The sequence below is a fragment of the Dreissena polymorpha genome, chromosome 3 (genome assembly GCF_020536995.1).
Source record: "Dreissena polymorpha isolate Duluth1 chromosome 3, UMN_Dpol_1.0, whole genome shotgun sequence".
NCBI lineage: Eukaryota > Metazoa > Mollusca > Bivalvia > Myida > Dreissenidae > Dreissena > Dreissena polymorpha.
In genome coordinates, this window is record NC_068357.1 from 1,660,659 (window position 1) to 1,687,439 (window position 26,781).

General features: G+C 36.5%; 1 protein-coding gene across 5 annotated transcripts in view; it reads left to right on the forward strand.

Moving 5' to 3' along the window:
- The first annotated feature begins 1,435 nt into the window (after positions 1-1,435).
- The window catches only part of LOC127872725 (optineurin-like), a 78,209-nt gene continuing 52,863 nt past the window's right edge, over positions 1,436-26,781 (forward strand). For 2 of the 5 annotated variants that reach the window (XM_052416085.1, XM_052416089.1), the window contains exons 1-22: positions 1,436-1,719; positions 2,177-2,237; positions 2,815-2,954; positions 3,227-3,325; positions 4,720-4,803; positions 6,732-6,752; positions 7,342-7,368; positions 8,130-8,176; positions 8,784-8,888; positions 10,078-10,133; positions 11,462-11,569; positions 13,898-13,970; positions 15,813-15,948; positions 16,958-17,071; positions 17,541-17,642; positions 18,849-18,905; positions 19,946-20,031; positions 21,107-21,236; positions 22,244-22,432; positions 23,104-23,304; positions 24,143-24,280; positions 25,232-25,312. In XM_052416085.1, coding sequence (XP_052272045.1) covers positions 1,642-1,719; positions 2,177-2,237; positions 2,815-2,954; positions 3,227-3,325; positions 4,720-4,803; positions 6,732-6,752; positions 7,342-7,368; positions 8,130-8,176; positions 8,784-8,888; positions 10,078-10,133; positions 11,462-11,569; positions 13,898-13,970; positions 15,813-15,948; positions 16,958-17,071; positions 17,541-17,642; positions 18,849-18,905; positions 19,946-20,031; positions 21,107-21,236; positions 22,244-22,432; positions 23,104-23,304; positions 24,143-24,280; positions 25,232-25,312 — 2,133 coding nt within the window. In that variant the 5' untranslated portion in view covers positions 1,436-1,641. Of the gene's footprint in view, positions 1,720-2,176; positions 2,238-2,814; positions 2,955-3,197; positions 3,326-4,719; positions 4,838-6,731; positions 6,753-7,341; positions 7,369-8,129; positions 8,177-8,783; positions 8,889-10,077; positions 10,134-11,461; positions 11,570-13,897; positions 13,971-15,812; positions 15,949-16,957; positions 17,072-17,540; positions 17,643-18,848; positions 18,906-19,945; positions 20,032-21,106; positions 21,237-22,243; positions 22,433-23,103; positions 23,305-24,142; positions 24,281-25,231; positions 25,313-26,781 lie in introns of those variants that run through there. The other 3 variants (XM_052416086.1, XM_052416087.1, XM_052416088.1) reach the window with 3 other exon arrangements.

Here is a 26,781-nt window from a genome sequence, read left to right on the forward strand (position 1 = left end):
TATTTCTTGTTATATTTGATCGAGAATGTTACCCGCCTCCAAGTTTCGCTGAATGGGTAAAGTTCCCCACGGGTACTACTTCCCCGTACCCCCCCTCCCCAAAAAAAAAAAATTCGTACCCAATTATTTTTCGTACCCCAATTTTTTTTTTCGTACCCAATTTTGTTTTCGTTCTCAAATTTTTTTTTCGTAACCAAATTTTTTTTGTACCCAATTTATTTTTGGCATAATTTTTGTACCCAAAATGTTCGTACCCAATTTTTTTCGTACCCACATAAACAATTGTGGTGATGTAGATAAACTTAAATTGATGCTTTTATTAACATCCTCTTCAAAAGCTTCGTCACACCAGTACTGTCAGTACTTTGATCTTTTTAGTGAACCAGAAATACAAAATTCGCTGTTGAATACTGTATAAGTAAGGCTTGATTGGTCATTGTCGGTTCGAGAACTACTTAAATGCACCCCGAGTACGGAAAATATTCTTAAACGTATCCGTGGATTCTAACGCTATATTGGTCGTTGTCGGCTTTTTTTCAAATTAATTATGTTCATATTTATGTCAAAATTTTGTAAAATGCCCTCTATATTATCGAAACTCATACTCATAAAAGCCAGTTTTGCTCAAAGAGAATTACGTTTTGTCATCCGTAGGGCTTTTTACGACATCGGATTTTCGGCGGGAATAAAACTCGGGTACAGTCTAAATTTGCCGGGTACGTTTTCCGTACCTGGGATACATTTAAGTATACTTAAAAATACCCGATGAACATTAAAGAAGTACCTAATAATAATAATAATAATAATAATAATTATAATAATAATAATAATAATAATAATAATAATCGCTTTATTTACAGAAGGTTACACATTAAGACAATGACACATTATACATATTATGCAGATGAATAAATACTTGTTTACAATGTGGCCTTCTTAAAATAACATACACAAATAGGTCTATAACAAGTAAAACATTCAAACAATATTTTCTTACACCTATACATAACACACATTTTGTCTTTTAGACAGACACACATGAAATAACATTGATTAGAAAATAACATGACATATCATTGATTAGAAAATAGATGTGCTTTATATTGCCTTTTAAAAGCAGAGATAGAGCATGCCATTCTTATTCTAATTGGTATACTGTTCCAGATATTCATGCTATGGTATGAAAAAGCTCCTTTCTTATAACCTGTATTTGCTTTGGTATTAACCTGAGCCGACTCTGACCAATCGAGCAATTTAGCGTGAAGTCTCCATGTATTTATTATATATAGATATTGTAGGTAGTTATTAATTGTCAGATGTTTATGTCAGGAATTCATTATTTATATATCATTAGTGAAAGGCTTCTAAAAAGCAGACGACAATAGTGGCAAAGCGTTATGACGTCAGATAACGCTACAATGATTGTGACGTCAATTTAAGTACATACTTGACGTCGGTACTAAGACAAAACATCGTCAATCAGTCAGCAGTAAAAGTGGACGTGTTTATTTCTACATTTGGATTTACGACAAAATAACATATTTAATAAGTTTGTAAAGAGACGAATTCGATTTCCCGCGGAGGTCCCGGTACAGTGAATCGAGCACGACCCTTGCGTCGTCTGCTCCGACTGCCTGTAAAATGGACCGCGGCCGCAAACCTCCGCAAGTAGCGCCCGTTGGGACGAAGAAAAAAATGCCAGTTGCAACAGCGGCAAAGGTATGACTTTGTTTTTGCACGTTTTATTTCCAGATAAACATTATTTGAAGCGTAATTGTAAAAGACTTCGAGTATATTCAATTTCATTTGAGCCGACTACAAAAGATTGTTTCGACCATATAAAGCTATCAAACATGTTCGTTATCTGATTGTGAATTTAGGATTTTTTTCATATTTTCATCATCAAATGAATTAAATAGCTTCTAAGTTAAAGCTTTTGGTAACTACTTTTTCTTATTTATTTTTTCGTGTGTCCGACCTACCTATATTACTTTTGGTATTGTTAGCTTTAGAATGGGTTCTTTATACATATCAATATAACTTATAGTAGCCAAAACTTGGAAGTGCGAGGCAATCTATAATGAAATTTAAAATATATATATCCCCTTTAGTCCAGACAGAAAACAAGCAATATGTTGATTTTATAATTATGCTCCAAAATGTTTTCTCCACGCAGGATCATGAGCCGCTTACGTCGTCTGGACTTTATGGCGAGATGGTGGACCCGTCCAAAGACGGTGAGTCTTTGCCATTTTCAACAGAATCGATTCCGCTCTAGGATAACATGGTTTATAAATATGTGTTGAGTACCGTCCCAGATTAGCTTGTGCAGTCTGCACAGGCTTATCAGCTACGACACTTTTCGCCTAAACTTGACTTTCTCTAAGAGTAAATTACACTAAAAGCGGAAAGTGTACTCATTGATTAGCTTGTGCGGACTGCTCTTGCTTATCTTGGAGTACATTTAATGCGCGCGCATCAAACACCGTTTTACCACATTTATACACAGTTGTAATCGGTTTTAATGTTGTTATGTGTCCGAAAAGTCTGAGCGTTCACTAAATAGCTCACCACGCTCAGGTTTGCGCTGAGCGACGAAAATGATGTGGATGAATGTGACTGTGTTAAGTACGATTATAGTGATGATAATGATGATGATGATGATGATGATGATGATGATGATGATGATGATGATCATAATGATGATGATGATCATGATGATCATGATGATGATCATGATGATGAAAACAATCACGTAATTTTGCGATAACAAACGTTCACCCTTAACCCTTAACCATGTTCATCGTTTCTCAGGGAATGCCTCAAAGGCGCTCCGTAGCGACGGCTTGACGTTTGACCCCAGTCTGCTTGTCGGCCCCTTGTATGTACCGAAGACATCAACCAACGAAAGAATCAAAGCACAACTAGGAGACATCACTCAGAAACTACACGACGTAAGTTGGGAATCATAAATCATACGAGAATGTCTACAAGGTGGATAATATTTGTTTGTTTAATTGCGTGTTTCTTTTCCTTGCTATATATATATATATATATATATATATATATATATATATATATATATATATATATATATTTAGAGGTAACCTGTAATGAGGCATACTGGATTGAGACATTGTTACAACAGAGTTTCCAATCGGAAAGGCTCCGCATGTTTCAATTATCATATTTCGCAGACGCTGTACACTTTCCTCATATTTCGCAGACGCTGTACACTTTCGAGGAGACCGAGTTGGAAGTTACGGTTGAAGATCCCTTGGTGACCATGATGAAAAAGCAGATGGACTCGATAGCGGACTCGAACGTGAGTCACAGCGACCCGGATTTTTTTTGTAATCTTAAATCATATGTAATGATCACAGTTGATCTTATGCGAAAAGCACAGAAAACCCTGGGTGATCGGGTTCGTTTTTGTATGACTTGTTAGTTTGACTATCATCCTAAATGATACGGGTTCTGGCCAAACAGGGCTTAGTGCATTTGCGTAAATTGTCGTCCCAGATCGGCATGTTCAATCATGGGACGACACTTTCCGCTTAGACTTGATTTTCGTTATACAACAAATTGTGTCCTTTAATTAATTCAACAATGATTCAAATTCAGATGATTATTTAAGAAGTTTCCGTTTTTGAGCCATTTTAAATTATATAGACCCTTCAAGTTTTGAATAGGCGAATCTTCTGTGATCCTGGGTGAAGAAGCATCATAAAGAGATTATTCTATGGTCCACCAATCAGGATTATGAAGTAAATTTTATATTAAGTTGTTTCGTTGTTAACAGGCAATATATGTTAGCTGATTAACATCTTAACTCTTTACCACCCAGACACGCCCTTTAACGCATTTAAAGTACTCTGGAAATTTAAATTAAATTTAAGTCCTTGCTTATTATCGTCAAGTTTGAAAGGCTCCAATTCCACCCCTTAGGAACTGATAAGTAGCAAATAACATAATCAAAGCGCTGAAGGCACTGAAGTTGTTCGCTGTTTTCGTCGTCGATTAGCTTGTGTGCATTGCACAGGCTAATCATTGTGCACAGGCTAATCTTATTTGACATGCATTAAACCCCGTTTTCTCTGAAAGCAGCCAATATGTACAGATTTCAATGATAAACACTAGACTGGCCAATGTCGTCTTACAAGCTGGTATATACACTCACTGCAGAAGTAGAGCAGAAGCATTTGTCTTCTGCAGTTCAGACAGGCAGCGGTAATAGTTCCTAGCAAAGTGAGTTGCGGTTCTTACCGTAGCTAAGGCTTCTAAGCACATACTGATTTGCAAAATATGCTCTGTAAATTTCGTCGGCTGCTAACGCGACCAACTAAAAACCTGAACAGACTGCGAGTTACTCGCAGGCTAATCTGGTGTTATGCTGTTTGCACATAGCCATTTTCACTTTGCTTCTGAGTAGGAAAGGGTTGAATAAGGCTGTAGGATTGGAGTTCCATAAAGTATATTCGTTACATTTTGATAAATTTGTTTGTTTGAGCCTCTGCTGATTTCCAAAAAGTTTTACAATGTTTTCGTACTTTCCCAGTACGACAGCATGTAAAATTAGGCAACCAATCCATAATGTCTAGGGCTGATGTTTTGTTTGGTTGGTGTGTTTTATGACTGCGTTGCTTTCCGGCAGATTTTATCTAATTGTTTTCGTACTTCCTACGTTTTCGTATTTCGTACTTTTTCGTACTACCCCAGGTACGACATGCACTCGCGACTGTAATGGATCAGTACAATCACATGAGTGAGCAGGTGAACGCAGCGTACAGGGACAGAGACGAGGTAAGCCAAGTATCCGAGTATCGTTTACATATATGTGAGCCGCGCTCTCGCAAAACGGGTCTTAAGTCATCGAATAAAGCGTCGTCCCAAATAAGCCTGTGCAGTCAACACAGGCCTTTTCGGGATGACAACGTCCGCTTTTATGGAATGTCCGCATAAGCTATCAGGGACGACACTTTCCGTCTATAATGGATTTTCATATAGAAGGTACCTAATGTAAACGAACAATTTCATGAAAACGGAAAGGGTCGTTTCTGATTAGCCTTCGCGGAAAAAGGACTTCTTTACCAAAATCCGTGCATATTTATTTCGCACATGTATTTTTCTCGTACAATTACATTTCTTACCTGCAACTGTAGTTACGTTGTTAATACGCATTTCGTATTGCGTCCGTATACCCGCAGTTCATAAATATGATCGTACATATGCAAATCATATGAAAATCATACCTTCACCCGTACATACTCAGTCTTGGTTTAGTTAAACAATGTTTTATTGTTTAAGTCGATATTATTTCAAATTAACATATTTTTGACAACAAAGTTCATTTACACATACGGATTGGGTCTCGAGTAAAGCAAACATCATCAATATGTCAAAGGCAGCTTTTGTATACAGCGAGGATGGTTATAAGTTGGATACTGTTTATTGGATTAAAAAGGGGAAAGAAAGAAAGAACAAGACAAGTACACAAATACAAATAAGGGAGTGCTCTCTCTCTAAGCGCGAAGGAATAGCGAAGAGGCGCCGCGAGAGATCTAGGAGCAGAGCAAGAGAGAGAGAGCAGAGAGAGAGAGAGAGAGAGCGAGAGAGCAGAGAGAGACGAGAAGAGCCGAGGGAGAGAGGAGAGAGCGAGCGGGAGCGCGAGAGAGACGGAGCGAGAGAGAGAGAGAGAAGAGAGAGAGCAGAGAGTAGCGGAGAGAGAGAGCGAGACAGAGAGCGAGGAGGGAGAGAGAGGAAGAGGAGAGAGAGCAGAGAGAGCGAGAGAGAGGAGCGAGAGGAGAAAGAAGATGAGGACGAGAGAGAGAAGGAAGAGCGCGAGAGAGAGAGAGAGGAGAGCCGAGACGCGATAGAGAAGAGAGAGAGAGCGAGAGAGCAGAGAGAGAGGAGCGAGAGAGAAGAGAGCGAGAGAGGCAGAGACTCGAGCGCGCAGAGGCTAGCGTCGAGAGAGATAGAGAGAGCTCTAGAGACGATCGAGAGAGCTCTCGAGAGAGCTCGCGCCAGGAGCTCCTCTCTCCCTCTCTCGCTCTCTCTCTCTCCAAACCCTCTCTCTATCTCTAATTTATTTCTCTCTCTATCTCTCTTCTCTATTCTCTCTCTCTCTCTCTCTCTCTCTCTTTCTCTCTCTCTCTCTCTCTCTCTCTCTCTCTCTCTCTCTGTGAAAACGGGGCTAAATTCACGTGCTTAAGTATTTGTTTGTATTTTTTGTTTAAAGTAAGTCTCTTCTCACAGAAAGTCCAGTTAACGCGGAAAGTGTCGTGCCTGATTGAACTGAAAGTGTCGTGCCTGATTGAACTGAAAGTGTCGTGCCTGATTGAACTGAAAGTGTCGTGCCTGATTGAACTGGCTTATCTGGGACGGCAATTTACGAACATGAATTAAGCCCAGTTTCCCAAAGCGCAAGCATTTGTTTCATCATCACCTGACCAACCCGCCCGACCGTAATCGGTTAATCCGACCATAAGTAAAGTTTGCACAATTTATAAAACACAGCAAGGTGTAAAACGCATTACTTAATCGTTTTGTACATTTAACAACTCAAATGTATGTGTCCCAACATATGCATGTTATACACATTCCATCCCTAAACGTTTGTTCAATACATTATGGTATAAAATTACAAATCGTGTGAGATCATATCGTGGTTGATACAAATACATGTGTATCTTCATGTATAGATTTATAGTTGTTTGCTTGTATCATTCCAGATGCTGTTACAGCTCGCTGATGTATGTAGTGTTTTTTTTTCGTTCTATTTTCAGAAAAATTTATTAGCGCTTAAAGAAATTTCTTTCTTATTGACATATGCGACATGTAGTTTCATATATAAACTGACATTTGTTATCGGCATATAAGTACTTAAGAAATATGAAGAGTGCTTATGATGATTTCGATAACGTTATTTTTATTACGGATTTGTCGAAGTGCTTTCAATGTTTTCAATTAATATATACCCTGTTGATTTACAACAAACACACACATAATAGATCTGTCATTTCAAGCGGAATTTTTAAATTATAGCAACAACAAACAATCAAGCAATTTGTCATTTGATGCCATTTTGTTGGGTTTCGTCTTTTGTCGTGGGTAAAAGATACATGTTTATTAGCAGAAAGCATGCAGCCGCCATGACGTCATCTCAATGTACTTTAAAAGAATACCATAATGGGCCATGATTGGTTATAAATAACGACGTTCGGTCGATATACGTAACAATATTGTTTGGCATATTACTTTAAGTAAATACTTTACCAAATTAATCTATCTCTTACAAATCTCTTTAAAAATTACATTGTAAAAACACGTTTTATTTTGCAGTGGTTTACACTGGACCACTTGGATTTGGTGAGTAAAACAACTTATGCGTTATATTTAATATGTTTACAATTTTTTAATAAGACATTTGTTTAGAAAATGGAATGCTAATTTCTTGAAATGTATTAACATTTCATAATATGATATATTAGTCTCGCTCTGTAAAGATGTGGGTCGTCCCAGATTAGCCTGTGCGTAGTGTCGCCCCAGATTAGCCTGTGTAGTCCGTGCAGGCTAATGTAGGCCGACAATTAACGCACATGAATTAAACCCCCATTTAACAGAGATAGGCTCGAGTGTAGCATTTTCTTATAAATCTTTTTTTCTGAGCATCATGTTCGGATCCTCAGTTTTTAGTTCTATCACTGAATTGCTTATGAATGTGAAAATATTTTTTGTATAGGGGAAAAAAAAATATATCCCCAATCAGATTTATGGTGATGCTAGCGAAATTATTTAAATTAATGTTTCGTGTTGTATTGTTTTGCTGTATTAAAACCACGTTTAACACTGTTCACTCTTTACAGAAAACATCGAAATAGTAAAAGATTAAACATTCACACCAACCTTTGCACATATTTTCACACAAATCTTCAATCACAGCTTAACACAAATTGTCAAAAAGTCTTCCCACCAATCGTCACACCAATCGTCACACCAATCGTCACACCAATCGTCACACCAATCGTCACACCAATCGTCACACCAATCGTAACACGATACTTATCATTAATCTTAACACAAACTTTTAAACGATTCTTCACAAAGTCGTGTGTTTTTTTTTATCCCAGGCGGAGATCAAACTTTCTGTGGACGAGACTGAGGAGGCAAACATCAAGTAAGGAGCGCCCACTTTGTTCACTGTAACCCATTTATGCCTAGTGGACTCTCACATCCTTCTAAATTGGATCAATTTATTTCCAAAATTAGGGATGTCTAGTATACATATTTCTATATTTATAATATTTTTTTACAGAAATTCCTTTAAGCAAACAGCGCAGACCCTGGTGAGACGCCGCATCATGCGGCCTCTCATCTCGGTCTACGCTGTTTGCCAAGGCCTTTTCCTAGACTAATAAATGGGTTAATTTCGTATGAAAACTTTTGCACACTTATATGCGTTGACGTACGAACGCGGCGTTGCATCACGCATTACAAGATTTAACATAAACTTGCATGCAAATAATCGTGTCAATAAAAGTATTGACGAAGATAAGTATTATGGCAATGCCAATGTAATTGAATGAAAGACTTTTTTTTCTTTCTTTAGACACCTTGTTTAAATTTCTCGACGCAAACAGAGGTCTTTTGACGCTGTTACGTATTCAGAGAAATTAAAGGTGGGATGTTAAATATGTTGAGACAAAATTGAAGGAGTCATTTAATCCAAATTTGCTTCAAAGCAAGTCTTTACTTGATACATGTTTATGATTCAATTTTCCTAGACAAAGCTATTTCGACACGGTGACGAACTTCGAGAAGTTGAAGAATCTTCAGCAGCAGATTAACAAGAACAGCAAGAGCGGCAAACCAACAAAGAAACTTCAGGCGTGAGTACACACCGTATAGTTACTATCAGATACATTTGTGCCGGGCTCTGTGGAAAGATTGTTTACTGCATGTGCGTAAAGTCTCGTCCCAGACTAGCCTGTGCAATTCGCACAGGCAAATCGGGGGCGACACTTTCCGCATTAACTGGATTTTTGCTAAGAAGAGACTTTCTTTAAACAAAAAAGATCATAAAAGAGGAAAGTGTCGTCCCTGATTAGCCTGCGCGGACTTCACAGGCAAATCTGGGACGACACTTTACGCACATTGCAGATGCAGTAAACCCCCTTTTCACAGAGCATGGCTCATTTATATTTTGCATCCGATTAATAATAATAGCATAATAGTATCGGGCAGTGTTTATGGATCTTTATAAAGCTTTGCAATAAAAGATGCACATTCTGCTTGAAACATGTGAACGCATTTCAACTTTAACTTAAAACATGTGAACGCATTTCAACTTTAACTTGAAACTTGTGAACGCATTTCAACTTTAACTTGAAACATGTAAACGCATTTCAACTTTAACTATTCGCGTGTGTTATAGTTTTCATTGCAAAATTGCCGACATGCATCGATAAAAAAATCATGCAAAATTGTGTTTGTACATCAAAATATGTCGCTTGTTTCATTAAGGGGAGGCAAGTCGGCCAAACTATTTTATCCGTTTACGGTTCATTTTAAATTCCTGTAACTATATTCATACGACACACGAACACTCACTGTGGTCTTAATAAAAAGACGAATGCTTCAGTTATTGTAGGAAAATATGTTCGTTAAAGCGGCTCGGGGCGCTAATTTGTCTTTGCTGCATTTTATGAAATTCGCATATAAGGTATGATTTTCTTGCCTACTTTGTGTTATTGTAACATATTTTATCAATATATTACAATTTAATACATTTAAAAAATCGTATAATCTCGCTTTAAGTGCAGACCTCTGATAAATCTCTATTCAACTTTTGTTATTAGATGTGACAGTAACGGTTATTCAGGGAATATGAACAAACTATCGAACAATTATCAAATACTCATTCTAGACTAATCAAAACTGTTTAGGGTCGGCATCGAAAAAACAGAATCGGTCGGGTTAGTAGAAACAATTTTTTTCGCCTAATTCTAGTATATAAGAAAAGAGAAAATTAATTACCTTTAAGGTCATTTCTCCACTGTGTCGGATTATATATTTCAGGAAAAAGGTGGAAATAGAGAACAGTGTGGTCGACAAGTTTCGGGTGATGAAAGACAGTAAGTTTACTGTACATTGCATGCTGTCATGTGATTTTAGTGTAAAATATTAGTGATTAAAAATTCACCAATCGTTGTTTGAAACGTTGAAATCTAACCGCGATAAATATCGATTATTTTGTATGATTTTGCATCCTTTTGCTTTGTCCCGCTAAACTTATGCCCTGATGGTAAAGGAGTCATGTAAAAATCAAAGTTCAATTCAAACGGATCAAATTATAATGAAGAAAAATATGTATTTGTTTAATTTTTGTTAGGTCTAAAAACGGCTGTGATCCACGGTATATTTGTTGTACTCAACCCATTTATGGCAAGTGGACTTTCCCATCCTTCTTAATGGAATCAATTTATTTCCAAAATTAGGGATGTCAAGTATATTTATTTATATATTTAGAATATTTCTCACAGAAATTCCTTTACGCAAACAGCGTAGACCCTGATGAGACGCCGATCATGCGGCGTCTCATCTGGGTCTACGCTGTTTTCCAAGGCCTTTTTTCTAGACGCAAGGCATAAATGGGTTAATGTGTGTGACAAACTGATTTAATAGATAAAAATGTATTGTTTAATTTTACGTCGAGGTGTAAACAAACAACAATGCTGAGTTAATGCCGATTCCTACACGGCGCGTGTAAATTTTCATACAAACAAAGGAGAACATCATCTATAGGTTATTCTGCAAGAATTATGGGCGGAGCCTATGCACTGAAAGCACGCGCTGTAACTAAACAAAACATGTCGATACATTTTAATGGGCGGAACTTCACATAAAATAGTACACAAGAAAAAAAGATACATTGCATAAATCTTAAGTAAAAACCGTGTTAGAATCGAAATAATTCGTGAACGGTATAATGTGTTGTCGAATAACCCACGGCCTGAAGTTTAGATGTGTGGTTTCACATCACTCGTGCTTCGCACTCGTGATTTAATCCCTGCGCATCTCAACTACCGGCCGTGGGTTATTTGACAACAAACTATAACGTACACGAATTATTTCTTAAATCTACGATAACTGTTATGCAGAATTTAGGCCTCGCTCTGGGACAACGGGGCTTAATGCATGTGCGTAAAGTGTCGTCCCAGATTAGTATATGCAGTCCGCGCGGGCTAATCGGAGACGACTCTTTCCTCCTTTACTGGATTTCCTCCCAGAAGAAACTTCCTTTAAACGATAGATACCATATATCGTAGTGTCGTATTAATAAGTGTCATCCCAGATAAGCTCAGTCGGTCTGCACAGGCTAATCTGGGACGACACTCAACGCTTATGCATTACGCCCAGTTTTCTCAGAACGTCGCTGAACAAAATAGAGCAAACATTATAGTGAGCATACAGACGATGAAGCTGAAGGTAGCAGACGACGCCCCATGGAAAGACGCGGCCAAAGAAATCGTCGGCATGTTGAAGAATGTCCGGAGCGAAAGCGCAGACGGTAATATCTGTGTAGCAGACGGTAATATCTGTGTAATCAAATACTAGTATATGTATTGTCAGTAACCAGTATCGTCTTCTCCATTTTTCCTCTGCTCCTTTTTCTTCTTCTTTTTCTTCTTTTTTTCTTCTTCTTTTTTTCTTCTTCTTCTTTTTACCTTTAATACTACTACTACTACTACTACTACTACTACTACTACTACTACTACTACTACTACTACTACTACTACTACTACTACTACTACTAACTACTACTACTACTACTACGACTACGACTACGACTGCTACTGCTACTGCTACTACTACTTCTACTACTTCTGCTACTACTACTTCTACTACTTCTACCAATAATAATAATAATATTAATAATAATAATACTTTAAATACTACTAATACTACTACTTCTTCTAATACTATTATCACAACAACATCAACTACTACTACCACTACTACCACTACTACTACTACTACTACTACTACTACTACTACTACTACTACTACTACTACTACTACTACTACTACTACTACTACTATTTCTAATAATAATAATAATAATGATAATAATTATAATTATAATAACAGCAGAAAATTGTCAATCCTGGGGACTTATATCATTTGTGAATAACTACACATGCTTACAATGCTAACATACTCGGTGGTGAATAACAACACACAGTTACATAATAATAATTATTCGATGGTGAATAACACCACATAGCCACATACTCGGAGGTGAATAACAACACATAGTTACATATTCGGTGGTGAATAACAACACATAGTTACATATTCGGTGGTGAATAAAAACACATAGTTACATACTCGGTGGTGAACAACAACACATAGTTACATACTCGGAGTTGAATAACAACACAAAGTTACATAATCAGTGGTGAATAAAAACACGTGGTAACATACTCGGTGGTGAATAACTACACATGGTTACATAGTGGAAGGTGAATAACAACATATAGTTACATAATCAGTGGTGAAAAACAACATATAGTTACATACTCTGTGATGAATAGCAACACATGGTACATACTCGGTTATGAATAACAACGCATGCTTACATACTCGGTGGTGAATAACAACACATAGCTACATACTCGGTGGTGAATAACAACACATGATTACATACTCGGTGGTGAATAACAACACATGGTTACATACTCGGTGGTGAACAACATCATATGTTTACATACTTGGTGGTGAACAACAATATATGGTTACATACTCGGTGGTGGACAACAACACATGGTTACATACTCGGTGGTGAATAACAACATATGGTTACATACACGGTGATGAACAACAACATATGGTTACATACTCGGTGGTGAATAACAACATATGGTTACATACTCGGTGGTGAATAACAACACATGGCTACATACTCGGTGTTGGACAACAACACATGGCTACATACTCGGTGGTGGACAACAACATATGGTTACATACTCGGTGGTGGACAACAACAAATGGTTACATACTCGGTGGTGAATAACAACATATGGTTACATACTAGGTGGTGAACAACAATACACTTTTACATACAGGTTGGTAAATGCTAATACAGTGCTACGTATTCATTGGTGAATGATAACATGTGATTTAAAACTCAGGGTTGAATAATAACACAAAGTTAAAAACACGTTTTTACATAGTAGGTGGTATATCATAAAACATGATTAGATTCTCAAAGTTGAATTATAACACATGGTTGAATATTCATCGGTAAATAATTACACACGTTAGCTTTTGTTGAATACTCGAAATGATTCACCTCAAATCCTTGGATACTTGTTTACTTATTTATTGTGTCTTTTGTTTGTTTGTTTGTTTAGTTGTTGTATGTCTGTTTGTTTATTTAGCCGATTATTAAAGTATTTGATTCATATTACGACAGTCAGTGAACTAAATCTACTGGCTCTACCTGCTATCTACAACTAAGTTCACATACTTTGCTAGTTACTGCTGGCGAAACTGACCCACATGAATCAGATGTATGTCGAGAATAGCCGTTGAAATGAGCCGCGTTCTGAGAAAACTGGGCTTAATGCATGTGCGTAAAGTGTCATCCCAGATAAGCCTGTGCAGTTAGCACAGGCTTATCATGGATGGCACTTTTTGCCTTAACTTAATTAACGGTAAGGAGTGACTTCATTTAAACTAAAAATACCATAAAAGCGGAAAGTGTCGTTTTTGATTAGCCTGTGCGGGTTGTACAGGCTCATCTGGGACGACACATTACGCACATGCATTATGCCCAGTTTTCTCAGAACACGACTCATTGTATGATTATGTCATCTGATACCGAATGTTCTAGAGATGCTGGCGATCTCGAAGAAGATGCAAAATTTGTTTGATCAGCTGGACAAGCAGGCTTTCACGATCCGCAGGTAATCACTATACTTGCGTTATCACGATCCGCAGGTTATTACTATACTCACGTTATCAGGATCCGCAGGTTATCACTATACTCACATTATCACTATCCGCAGGTTATTACTATTCTCACGTTATCACGATCCGCAGGTTTTCACTATACTCACGTTATCACTATCTACAGGTTATCACTATACTCATGTTATCACTATCTACAGTTAATTACTATACTCACGTTATCAAGATATGCAGGTTATGACTATACTTGCGTTATCACGATCCACAGGTTATCACTATACTCACGTTATCACGATCCGCAGGTTATCACTATACTCACGTTATCACTATCCGCAGGTTATTACTATTCTCACGTTATCACGATCCGCAGATTTTCACTATACTCACGTTATCACTATCTACAGGTTATCACTATACTCACGTTATCACTATCTACAGGTCATTGCTATACTCACGTTATCAAGATACGCAGGTTATCACTATACTCACTTTATCACTATCTACAGGTTATTACTATTTTCACATTATCACTATCTACAGGTTATCACTATACTCACATTATCACTATATACAGGTTATCACTATACTCACGTTATCACTATCTACAGGTTATCACTATATTCACGTTATCACTATATACAGGTTATCACTATACTCACGTTATCACTATATTAAGTTTATCACTACTCACGTTATCACTTTCTACAGGTTATCACTATACTCACGTTATCACTATCTACAGATTATCACTATACTCAGGTTATCACTATTTACAGGTTATCACTATACTCACGTCATCACGATCTGCAGGTAATCACGATACTTACGTTATCATTATCTACAGGTTATCATTATACTCACGTTATCACTATCCACAGGTAATCACTATACTCACATTATCACTATCTACAGGTCATCACTATACTCATGTTATCACGATCTGCAGGTTATCAATATACTCATGTTATCACTATCTACATGTTATCACTATACTCCCGTTATCACCATCTGCAGGTAATCACTATACTCACGTTTTCACTATCTACAGGTTATCACTATACTCACGTTATCACGATCCGCAGGTTATCACTATACTCACGTTTTCACTGTCTACAGGTTATCACTATACTCATGTTATCACTATCTGCAGGTTATCACTATACTCACGTTATCACGATCCGCAGGTTATCACTATACTCACGTTATCACTATCTACAGGTTATCACTAGCCTCACGTTATCACTATCCATAGGTTATCACTATACTCACGTTATCACCATCCGCAGTTAATCACTTTACTCACGTTATCACTATCTACAGGTTATCACTATCCTCACGTTATCACTATCCGGAGGTAATCACTATACTTACTTTATCACTATCCGCAGGTTATCACTATACTTACGTTATCACTATCCGCAGGTTATCACTATACTTACGTTATCACTATCTACAGGTTATCACTATCTACAGGTTATCACTATCTACAGGTTATCACTATTCGCAAGTAATCACTATCGACGGGCAACCAATACCCCGTGTGCAAAGGACAAACACGATTTAACCTAATATATAGGAGGTATAGCTAATGTTTGGCTTTATTTAATTTAGGCTAATCCCTTTAGTCAATTTTAGTGGATTTTGACTAGTTACAATTTTAACTAATTTCCATTTTTTCTCTCTCCATTTTTTCCATTACATTATTTTGCAGCCGGTTTATCCACTTTTTTTGCATTCAGGCGCCTGATAATGTCCAGCCTTGCTTTCCCCTTTTGTAATGCTCAAACTATGATGCCACTTAAGTACGTTTCAGCCATCAATCTCACTTTACCTTTCAGTTTAAGTGCAGAATTGAGAGAGAAGAAAGAAATCGCACAGAAGCTGACTGCAGAAAACAACGACATGGCCCAAGATCTCGCTGCTCTCCGTTATCGTCAAAGCAAATATGAGAACGACCTTAGCAATGCCCAGCAGGTGTGTTCAGAGTTCAGTTGTTTGTTCTAATATTCTGTAAGGGGCCTTTTCACAGATTTTTGCATGTTTTGAAGTTTGTCATTAAAATGCTTTATATTGTAAAGATTTGATCTTAAAAGCTCCAGTAAAAAATCAAGAACAAAATTTTAAAAAAAGATAACTCTCAGCAGGGCTCGAACCACTGACCCATGGAGTTCTGGTAAAAAGTCTACCACTTTGACCACTCGGTCATCCTTCCTGATAGAATATCAGACGTATTTTATACTTTAAATAAGCAATCCTCGTTCCGAGTATTTAGAAAAACAAGTCCAAATACTATTTCACCAAACAACACCCAATCATCGAAAATACTGTGTTTTTTTCGAGTTCTAGTAATTGCTAGACAAAGACCTATAAGCTTATTTATAGATCTTTCATTTAAGTTAAATGCTTACATTAAATATTGTGAGTATATGTTAAATACATTTGACTTGACACCATACTTCCCTGTCTTTTAAGCCTTGAGAATTCGCGTTTCATGAGTCAAACAATTGGTTTAAAAGTTGGAATCTCGATCAAATCTAAGAATAAAGTTCTGGATTAACAGCAAGGTCGTCGAGTAGCACCTTCATATAAAAATCTGAAAACTTGTATTAACTACAAACATACAGACACATATAATTAATGCACTGAACGAACGAACACGTGTTAAGCGCAAGTGTAGAATCATGGAGGCAGACAATTCCCATCATAAATATGGTTTGACATATGTTATATCGCTCCATTGGCGCAAATAAGTACCATATGATATTGAAATTAAATGTCATATGGTATCTTTTTGCAAGTCACAAGACTGAAAACAAAACACTGCAGCATATAATAGCAAAATCAACCTACACATACAACAATAATAGCCTGTTGTGAGTAGAATGAAACAAGTTCTTCAGTGCATGTCATAACTCTATAAAATGTAAATAAATCACTTCAGCATATCAGCTACACATACAATGTTGTTGTTTCTTTGTTTTAGATGATCCGTCAGCTTCATGGACAGTTACTCAAGGAAGAAACGCACGTAAAGGGAGTTGAACCACCGCAAGCACCTGAAACCCTCAAACAATCCATTTCCAAACTTCTTGCAAAGGTAATTAATTGTAAGCATGTTGCAGGCTTTGCAAAGCAATCTATTTCCAAACTTCATGCAAAGGTAAGAAACCATCAAACAATCCATTTTTAAATTTTGTGCTAATGTAGTTTACTGTGAAGCATCTCGCAGACTCTGCAAAACGATCCATTGCCAAACTTCTTACAAAGGTAATCAATTTTAATCACGCCACAGGCTCTGCAAAACCTTTCAGACAATCATGCTTATGTGACAAAATATCAAGCGTCTCAAATGTCAATGAGGTTTCAGACAAAGCCAATTAACAACTGGTAAGAGGTCAAGGAAAGAGTTCAAAAATACTAGACAATATGGCTGATAAAACATTTCAGTGAAATATTTTTCTGTTTTTTTATTGACCACGTATATGGTGTTTGTGCTCAAAATAAATTAATGACTACGATATCTTAGTCCAATTAAGAGTTATGTCTTTAAATTGTTTCTTATACAGATTGAAGAGCCAGAAACACCCGTTAAAAAGATGGCTAGCGACCCAGCAATGCTTCGGACCCAGATCAGAACCTATCAGGAAGCTATGGATGGCTTGAGAGAGGTAGGGCCGAGATCATATACATTTGCCATGTTTTCCAGGGTTTCAACGAAGATTTGGGAATTTAGAGCAGCGTCATAGTAGTGGTCCCAAGTCAATTTATTTATTATGGAGTGACCGATAACGATGAACATGTGGATGTAGCAAGATGAACATATAGCACTGGAAGTTTTTTTGTACGTAGCTTGCATGTAGAACTAGATAAGGACTGCATTTGGGGCAAATCGGCTACAGGTCGATGCCACTACACCTTCAAATACGACAACATGTGATTTATGGTTAATAACTCTAACTTTTATTGACCAATCTAGATGCAACGTTTGGTATCGAAAGCTTATACTGAGACCAATATTGACATTGTATTTGGAGACAGCACTGCTAACGTACTGTAACCTAACCCATTTAAGCCTTGTGGACTCTCCCATCCTCCTAAATTGGATCAATTTATTTCCAAAATTAGGGATGGCTAGTATATTTATTTATATATTTAGAATATTTCTTACGGAAATTCCTTTAAGTAAACAGCACAGAACCTGATGAGACGCCGCATCATGCAGCGTCTCATCTGGGTCTACGCTGTTTGCCACGGCCTTTTTTCTAGACACTAGGCGTAAATGGGTTAAGATAGAAAACTAGTTTCGTTAAAAACAAATAAGTTGGGGTGGAGGTATGGTGCTAAAAATCAGCTTAATTGTTGTTGTTACGACGATTTTAATTCGGATTGCATTTTGGCCTAGTTGGATCAATGTTAAGGCCGGTGTTAAGGTCACCGTTCCTTAGCTTGAGAAACGGATCATGTATTTTAGTCCGTATGGTTTATACAAAAGGCCTTGCTCAGAAAGGTAGAGCCACTTATACCATGTTAATTGTTTTCCAAATTGTTGAATGTTAATAATGTGTAAAGTGTTTTCGTACATAATTGTTCTGAGAAAACTGGGCATAATGCATGTGCGTAAAGTGTCGTCCCAGATTAGCCTGTGCAGTCAGCACAGGCTAATCACGGACAACACTTTCTGCCCTAACTTGATTTTTGGTAAGAAGGGACTACCTTGAAACTAAAAAATACCATAAAAGCGGAAAGTGTCGTCCCTGATTAGCCTGTGCGGACTGCACAGGCTAATCTGGGACGACACTTTACGCACATGCATTATGCCCAGTTTTCTCAGAGCGCTGCTCATATTTACATTATTGCTATTCTTTCTGTTTCAGGCGTTTTCCAACCTGGCTGAGGAGAAGGAGGAGTTGATGATGGAGTTAATTGAGAAGGTAATGACCATGGCATGTATGCGATCATCAAGCAGTATTGACAATATGACACCTTCTTTGATTACAGATCTGTGTCCTTTGTCAGAACTTTTAGTAACGTTGAAAATCTGGAATTTTATTATTGTTTAATTTGAGTTGCAATGCTATGAGCTTAAATTTGATTTACACTTATATGTATCATAAATATTGCTGGGCCAAGTGATAGGTTGAGCGCTCTAAAACCAGTTTAAACCCCAATTCTTTGCATTGATCGTTCCAAGGCGGTGACCCCAGCTTTATTCTTATGTGTTTATGTTGTTTTGTATTGTGCTGTTTTGTACTGTTTTTGCACTTGGTCACTTGCCTTAAATAAAGGACTAACTAAATGTATATAATGAGAATGCAAAACTGTTCTAGAAGCTGGAGTTTCACTTCTTAACATTAACTATTTGGCCTTTTTATTTTTTAAGATTTGCACATTCATGTTCATTTATTTACTTCTGTCATTACAACACAAATTAAGAGAAATTCATCATTGAAATAAGACATAACTTAAAAGTTTGGTTACTGTTAATAACTCTTTTTTTATATGTTTAAATGCAAAGTCAGTCACAGAAAACTGTTATTACTTGGACTAAGCGTTAACTTCAAAAAAATTGATAGAACTTCAATGATTTGTGATTTTTGGGATCCTGGTCTAGGCCAAACATGTATGATTGTAGCAAAATAAGGTCTACCCATTTATGCCTAGTGGACTCTCCCATCCTTCTAAATTGGATCAATTTATTTCCAAAATTAGGGATGTCTAGTATATTTATTTCTATATTTATAATATTTCTTACAAAAATTCCTTCAAGCAAACAGCGCAGACCCAGATGAGACGCCGCATCATGCGGCTTCTCATCAGGGTCTACTCTGTTTGCCAAGGCCTTTATTTCTAGATGCTAGGCAAAAATGGGTTAATCAATATGTTCCTTAAAAAAAATAAAAGTTTTCAAAAGTTATTAGAAATTACACAGATATTCTCTGCGCTGATGTGCTGCATTTGATCTCATTAACAGAAAAACTACATCGAGAATATTGAGGCGGAAAACGACAAACTCGTGAAAAGCTTACACACGCTACGGAACGACCGACAAAGAGCCGCGTACGTCTTACAAGCCCATAAACCTTCAAAATCAACAAATATTTCGAACAATATTTTGAAAAAAAAGTTTACACATAAAAAAATTCAACGCCAGCTGTGGTCTGCTAATATACATTTAACAAGATACAAAATGATCATAATTGTGTTTTGCGGAACATTATATTAAACACATTCCATGTGCCAAGTTAATGTTCGTGTGTCGTATGAATAGATATCGTTGCGGGAAATTAAAATGGAATGGAGTGCTCCACACAAAAATAAAAACGAGCATTTTGTATCTTTTTAAATCTATGTTACCATAACACATCTTGCGTTGAAACGTTGGCATATGCTTTAAGGGACATTGATTTTTTTTGTTGACTTCATTTTTTCGAAATATTGTACCAACTATTCAAAGCTTTTAGTATTCATGTGACTTTTATAATTTATACCATTAAAATAAACCTTCGGAACAAATATTGCATATATACGTTCATTTTCAGAAATCAGAAGGAAACTGTTCATCCACTGAAACTTCTTAATCAGTTTCAACAGATAATGGCTAATTTATAAAATGATTTGACATAAATGATTGATTTAACACATACCGACCACGGTTGACAATTTACCAAATGTATTTAAATACTAGACTAATAACATTGATGTATTAAAAAACATGGCAGAACAGTTTCATCTCAAGGCTTTGAAAATTGCAAAATGGCGGCCATAGAAATTGAATGTTAAGGACGTGGGTAAAATTAATGCATCTCTGACAATGTTATAAATAATATAACAACAATTGTTAAACACTCAGTCAAACAAAACTCAATTGTAAATAAATATAGTTATATGCCTAACAAAATACTAATATCAGTAGGGGTGCATTTTGTGGATATTGTACAGTACATAATTATATGATACACCTATTATCATCTTATTAAAAGAGGCAAGACTTCTCCAATTAAAAAAGATGTCTTCCTTGTTAGTTTGCTCATAAGTTGAAAACGGCTTCAAGATAGTTCAAATTGTTAAGTTATAAAAAAACTGGCTAACCATTTCAAAACGCGCATCGTTATGACTGTTTCTTCGATTTCAGTTCGAAGCCGCATGTGCAGTTTCCGAAAGCGACAACAGCTGCTGATATTTCGCTGGAGAGTCCTCATGAGGTCGATGAGGTTGGTCAAGAACAGGAAACGGGAAGTCCTGCAGTAGGAGATCTCAACCAGGTGCGTATATTGTGTCTCGCTTGTTTAACCCTTTTCCACTTAGATACGTATTTTGACTTGTAGTCCCTCAGAAAGTTCAAGTCAATTACAGACATTTCTTATGATATTTAAGTTTTTAAGGCTTCATCTCCAACCTGTTCATACTGATGAGCAGCAAACAGCATAAAAAACATGAACAGACTGCGAGTTGCCCATAGCCATTTTCACTTTGCTTCTGAGAAGGACAAGTTTAAGGCGTACAAATGAGCGTTGTTTGTTTCCACTCACCCTACCGACCTTTATTTTTTGGTGCCAACACTAAACCCTTTTTTTATATGACAGGTTGAGGTTTCTATCATTTTTGCATAGTTCAGTAGATAATTATAAATTGTGCTGTCATTGTGCTATGTTTCATCGTACTCAATTGAGTTAATTTTAAATTAAATCAAATTAACTCATGATAAAGCATGCAAAGGATATTTGTAGGATTAGAGCATGTTATTATTTAGTTTAACACACCTTAATACCCTTTTTGGCGATGTTAGTAGAAACACATAAATTATTTTAAGTTCTTATGGCCATCTGTCCATCCATCTATAGGTTATTAGTTTTAGAATCCCGAACATTTATGACGATGTGTAACGGTTATTATGCTGTTTTTGACACAGACATAAATTGGTTACTACGTTATTTTGACATCCTGGACATTGGTACCTACGTTCTGTTGTCACATTGGACAATCATTCAAACGTTCTATTACCACCAACATAAAAACACATATTAATTATGAAGATAAAATACACATAATATTGAACTACACCAATATTTGCAACACATGGTGAAGTTATAAAGAAGTGATGTCAACTTAAAGTCTATAAATTGTTGGGCCATTAGATACACGAATCCTGTCATGCAGCTTTCATTTTATAGTGGACAAAACCCCATTATTTGAGTTTTGTTATATAAAGGAATTTAATAACACATGTTTACATTTAATTGGAGACCATACCAGTTTCTATATTCCATAGGAGATGATAGCTGCTTTAGAAAAGGAGGTACAGAAATGGAAGAGCAGATGTGAGAACCTGAAGCGTACGCTGGCCGAAACAGAGATGAAACTAAGCGAAGCGTTCCGAGAGATTTCGGATCTTCGCATGATGGACCATGATGCGCATCCCATGCTGGCTCATGCGCCAAAAGTGGACCAGAACATCGAGGTAATGAACTCTAATTTGACTGAATTTCGGGAGAAAATTCCCAATACCCCGCGATCTGTTGTGTATAGTCTACCCTTTTTCACGTATAATTTCCCCACTGTTGCTTAATTTCAAATTATTGCATTCTAAATTCCCCTGTTTTAGATAAAGCTTCCTCTCCTTTTCTCTATTTTAGATTAAAAAACTATCCATATAGTTCACTATTTCAGATCATGAACATTACAAACATATGACTCTTTTTCTTATCTTTCAGAAATTAAGAAATATTTTTCTCCTTTTTCCATATATATAAAGAAAACAACCTCTGATGCTTTATTTCAGAAAAAAATACTCTCTTTACTCATTTCAAACATAACAATTTATACCATCTTTGTTTCTGTTTCACATGATATTTCATGTTCCTGTATTTCTGATTTTAAAAATATCCCACTATTTTCCCCTATATTATATATAGAGTCTTATATATAGAGTCCACTTTGAATCTCTATTTAAGAAAAAAATGCATCTCCTTTTTTTCTACTTCAAATAAACATTACTCTCATTTCCTCTTTTCAGACGAAAATGCCTATTTGAAAATTTCTTATTCATTATCAAATCCTGTAAAACTGAGCTATGACTAATGCTTTTTAATGACTACAGTTCTTAAATTTATAACATTATCTGACTTGCAGAAGGCAAGACCTCCAGGTACAGTTCCAGTGTCTGACGTCAAATCAACAAAACCAGCTAAGCCAGCTAAGACGGAGACCAGTGAAAAGCAACCCCAAGCCCAACAAGCACTCCAGGGGACTATTGAACCCAAAGAATCACCAAATCAAAAGATGAGCGTGAAACCTAAGCCCAAGCAAGTGAAGGCAAGATACTTAGAACAGGTTTGTTTAATTTTAGGTTACTCCTATAAAAATACCACGCTTAAACAATACCTCTTTCTCGCTTAGAAGCAACGTGAAAATGAAACAGCATCAAACCAGAACAGCCTGGGAGTAATTTTATACTGTTTTGCTTATCATCATTATCTTAGGGTTTGAGATAAGCCTTTTAAACTTGAATCTATTTAGGAAGGCTGTTTAACATGTACTTTCTAAGGACCTTCAAACATGTCAAAATGCATGCCACCTTTTGTATTCAGCAGCCGCCCACACTAACCATTACTGGGGCATCTGACAGTTTTAATGAGATTATCTTTTGTTTGTTGCAAATAAAGATCGCAGTGGTGAAGTGGATGTAGTGTCCACCTAGCATAAGGGAGGTCACCAGTTGGAGCCCTAATATGGGAGAGTTCTTCAGATTTTCCCCATAAACACCAAGTACTGGTTCAATCCCAGGAATTTGACTCAAGAGTGTTTCAAATAAACCTTAGGCTTTCTATGCAACAATACAATAAAAAATGAGCTACAATAAATAGGTTTAAAATAAAGGTGCAAAAATTGCTTGTGTTTACCTGTGTTTCACATAAACTTTTCGCCCATAAGAAGCCAAGTGAAAATGGCTTTTGCAACCAGCATAAACTCAGACCAGCCTGTCAGTAACTTGCAGTCTGTTCAGGTTTTATGCTGTTTGCTGCTCATCAGTATCTAAGGCTTGGAAATGAAACCTTTAAAACTTAAATCTAGTAAGAAGGGTCTTTAATTTAGGTTTCTAAGGGACTACAAACACATCAAAACACTGATCTAAGTTGTGACGGTTTAAACTTCTGTGGTTTGTATTCAGAAACCGCCCACAGAGAAGCTGCCCCCAATCCAGGCGCCTCAGGAGGAGAGCCAACTGGAGGAGGCAGTGAGGAATGAGCTGAGCAGCAAGCAGTCACGTGAACTCAAGCTGTTCCAGGCAGGGGACATGCAGGGCAAGGTGAGTACCAGGGCCCAGAGTTTAGTTTAATCCATTTATGCCTAGCGTCTAGAGAAAAAGGCCTTGGCAAACAGCATAGACCGAGATTCGACACAGCATAATGCGGCGTCCCATCAGGGTCTGCGCTTTTTGCTTAAAAGAATTTCTGTGAGAAATATTCTAAAATAAAAATTATATATACCAGACATCCCTAATTTTGGAAATGAATTGATCAAATTTAGAAGGATGGCAGAGTCCGCTGGGCATAATGGGTTAAACCTATTTTTTGATTATTGAAACAGTCTTGAGCCTGTTTACTGGATAGAACAAATATTGGTGTCGTTTGCGTAATCTAAAGAAGGCTCGGGTAATGGGGATCAAATCCATGACCTCTGGACACCATATCCGACAACACAGAGATAAGTGGCCGGGCCTGTATGCAGAGAGATTCTTAGGGAAATTTTGTGTTGTTCTTATAGGACATCTAATTGATGCTCCACAATCAGGGAAGATAAATACAAAAAACATACTGACTTGTAGCCTCTAGTCTAGTATAAAAAAGTGCCAAGGGGTGTTGCAGTTTTCCATATGTGAGAGGGAAAGCGATTTTTCCTATACAGCACTGACGTTGTTTCTGAGAAAAACGACTGAGTTGTTACTACCGTTTTGCGTACTTTGTCAACCAAGGTTTTAGCCATTTACAATACTTTTTTTTTAAATTAAATACTATATATCTTTAGTTAAACCATGTGTGCAGAGTACCTGCTAAGTACCCTTAAGTTCTTAGGGATGTCAGGACAGCGCCTGGTATATAAAATGTTTCAAACAATGTCTTTTCATCATAAAACACATGCTCTTGAAGATCAAAATGCCCAGTGTGATAATTGGATTATTTTGCCGATAAATTTATATTTCATTGACATACATATTTTTTTGGCAGCATCTAATCTCTTCTATTTTCTTCCCCATCAGCTGAACACCCTTATTATGGAGATAATGGAGTTCATAACCGAGGTGGGCCGACAACTGCAGGGTGACAGGGGTGATGAAGAGGTAGGACATGTTCTGATCCTCAGAAAACTGATTTTAATGCATGTTCATAAAGTGGCGTCCTGGACTTTAGCCTGTGCCATCTGAACAGGCTAATCTAGTATGGCACTTTCCGCTTTGTTTTATTTTTCGTTCAAAGGAAAAATGTTCGTAGAAAAAAAAAAAGTTTGTGCGGAAAGTGCTTCCCTGATTAGCCTGTACAGACAGCACAGGCTCATCTGGGATGACACTTTACACACATGCATAAAGCCCTGTTTTGTAAGAGCAGGGCTCTTTTTTTTACCCTAGGACTCATCTGCCAATTCTTACACTGCAATCACACTTTAATAGTACATGTATATGTAAACAACCAAACTTCCAGAAACAAAAAATATTTTGTAAAATAATAACACTTTGGTAATAATACCCATAAAAAAAATATTCTAGGGACATTCAATTTTGTTATTTCTCGTTTTGACCCATGCAAGAATTAAACACAGACATATTAAAAAAATATCCTACGCAAAAAGCTACCCATTGTTTTGCCAAAATAGAAAGTAATGAATTTAAGTGTCTTTTTTTTTTTAAACCTCCAAATTTCATGCATACATTTATAAATGATTTAACAATCATTAAGGATGGACATAAGCAGAAGCACATTAGTGAATGGTCTCTAAAACTTTTGGTGGACCCGTAGATTTTCTGAGAAAGCTTTAATGTACCTTGAACATGAATAAATTGAAGGAACAGGGGTAGGCAGTCATAGCCAAACTTTTGTTTCTATCCGTGATTAATGAAATAGTTTATGTACACAAGTTGGTAGCTTGAGTTTATTTGCGACTTAAATGTGTTAATAAATTATGTTTTTACTAAGCAAACACTACAAAATCTATTCTATTAGAATATTCCTATTTCCTATTTCAATAAGTCAATCGAGAATTAAATTGATGAACTGTTTAAACTATAGTGGAAAATAATGTATAAACGGTATTTAATATTCTAAAAACATGTGGACACAAAAATAAAGAAGATTAAAAAAAAGTGAACAATTTAATATTTTGCAAATATTTAATTGATATAAAATTGTTAAAAATACAGCTATACACAGCATACATGGAAATTAATACAGTGCATTTACAAATAAACTGACTTGATTTTGCTGTTACAGGAAACAAACTCCGAGGAAATTAAATCATTTCAAGTGTTTCATACAAGGCATAGATCTGGTTTAAAAAACTTAGTGCTTTAATGTATAAACAGGGCACGAAAGTTCCAGCTATCATCCATTTGTCTTTTTGTGATTCGTATATACTTGTAGTATGTGGAAGTAGGGTTTGTTAAATAAACAATGCATTTCACTGTGTTTTGTTTAAGTTATTAAATCTGATTCTATTTCATAGTGTGTAATTTTAAATAAAAAGGTTACAATTCGGTGTACCTTAACTTATTATTTTTCAATATATGATTAAATATGTTGGAAAAAAGTACTTTGT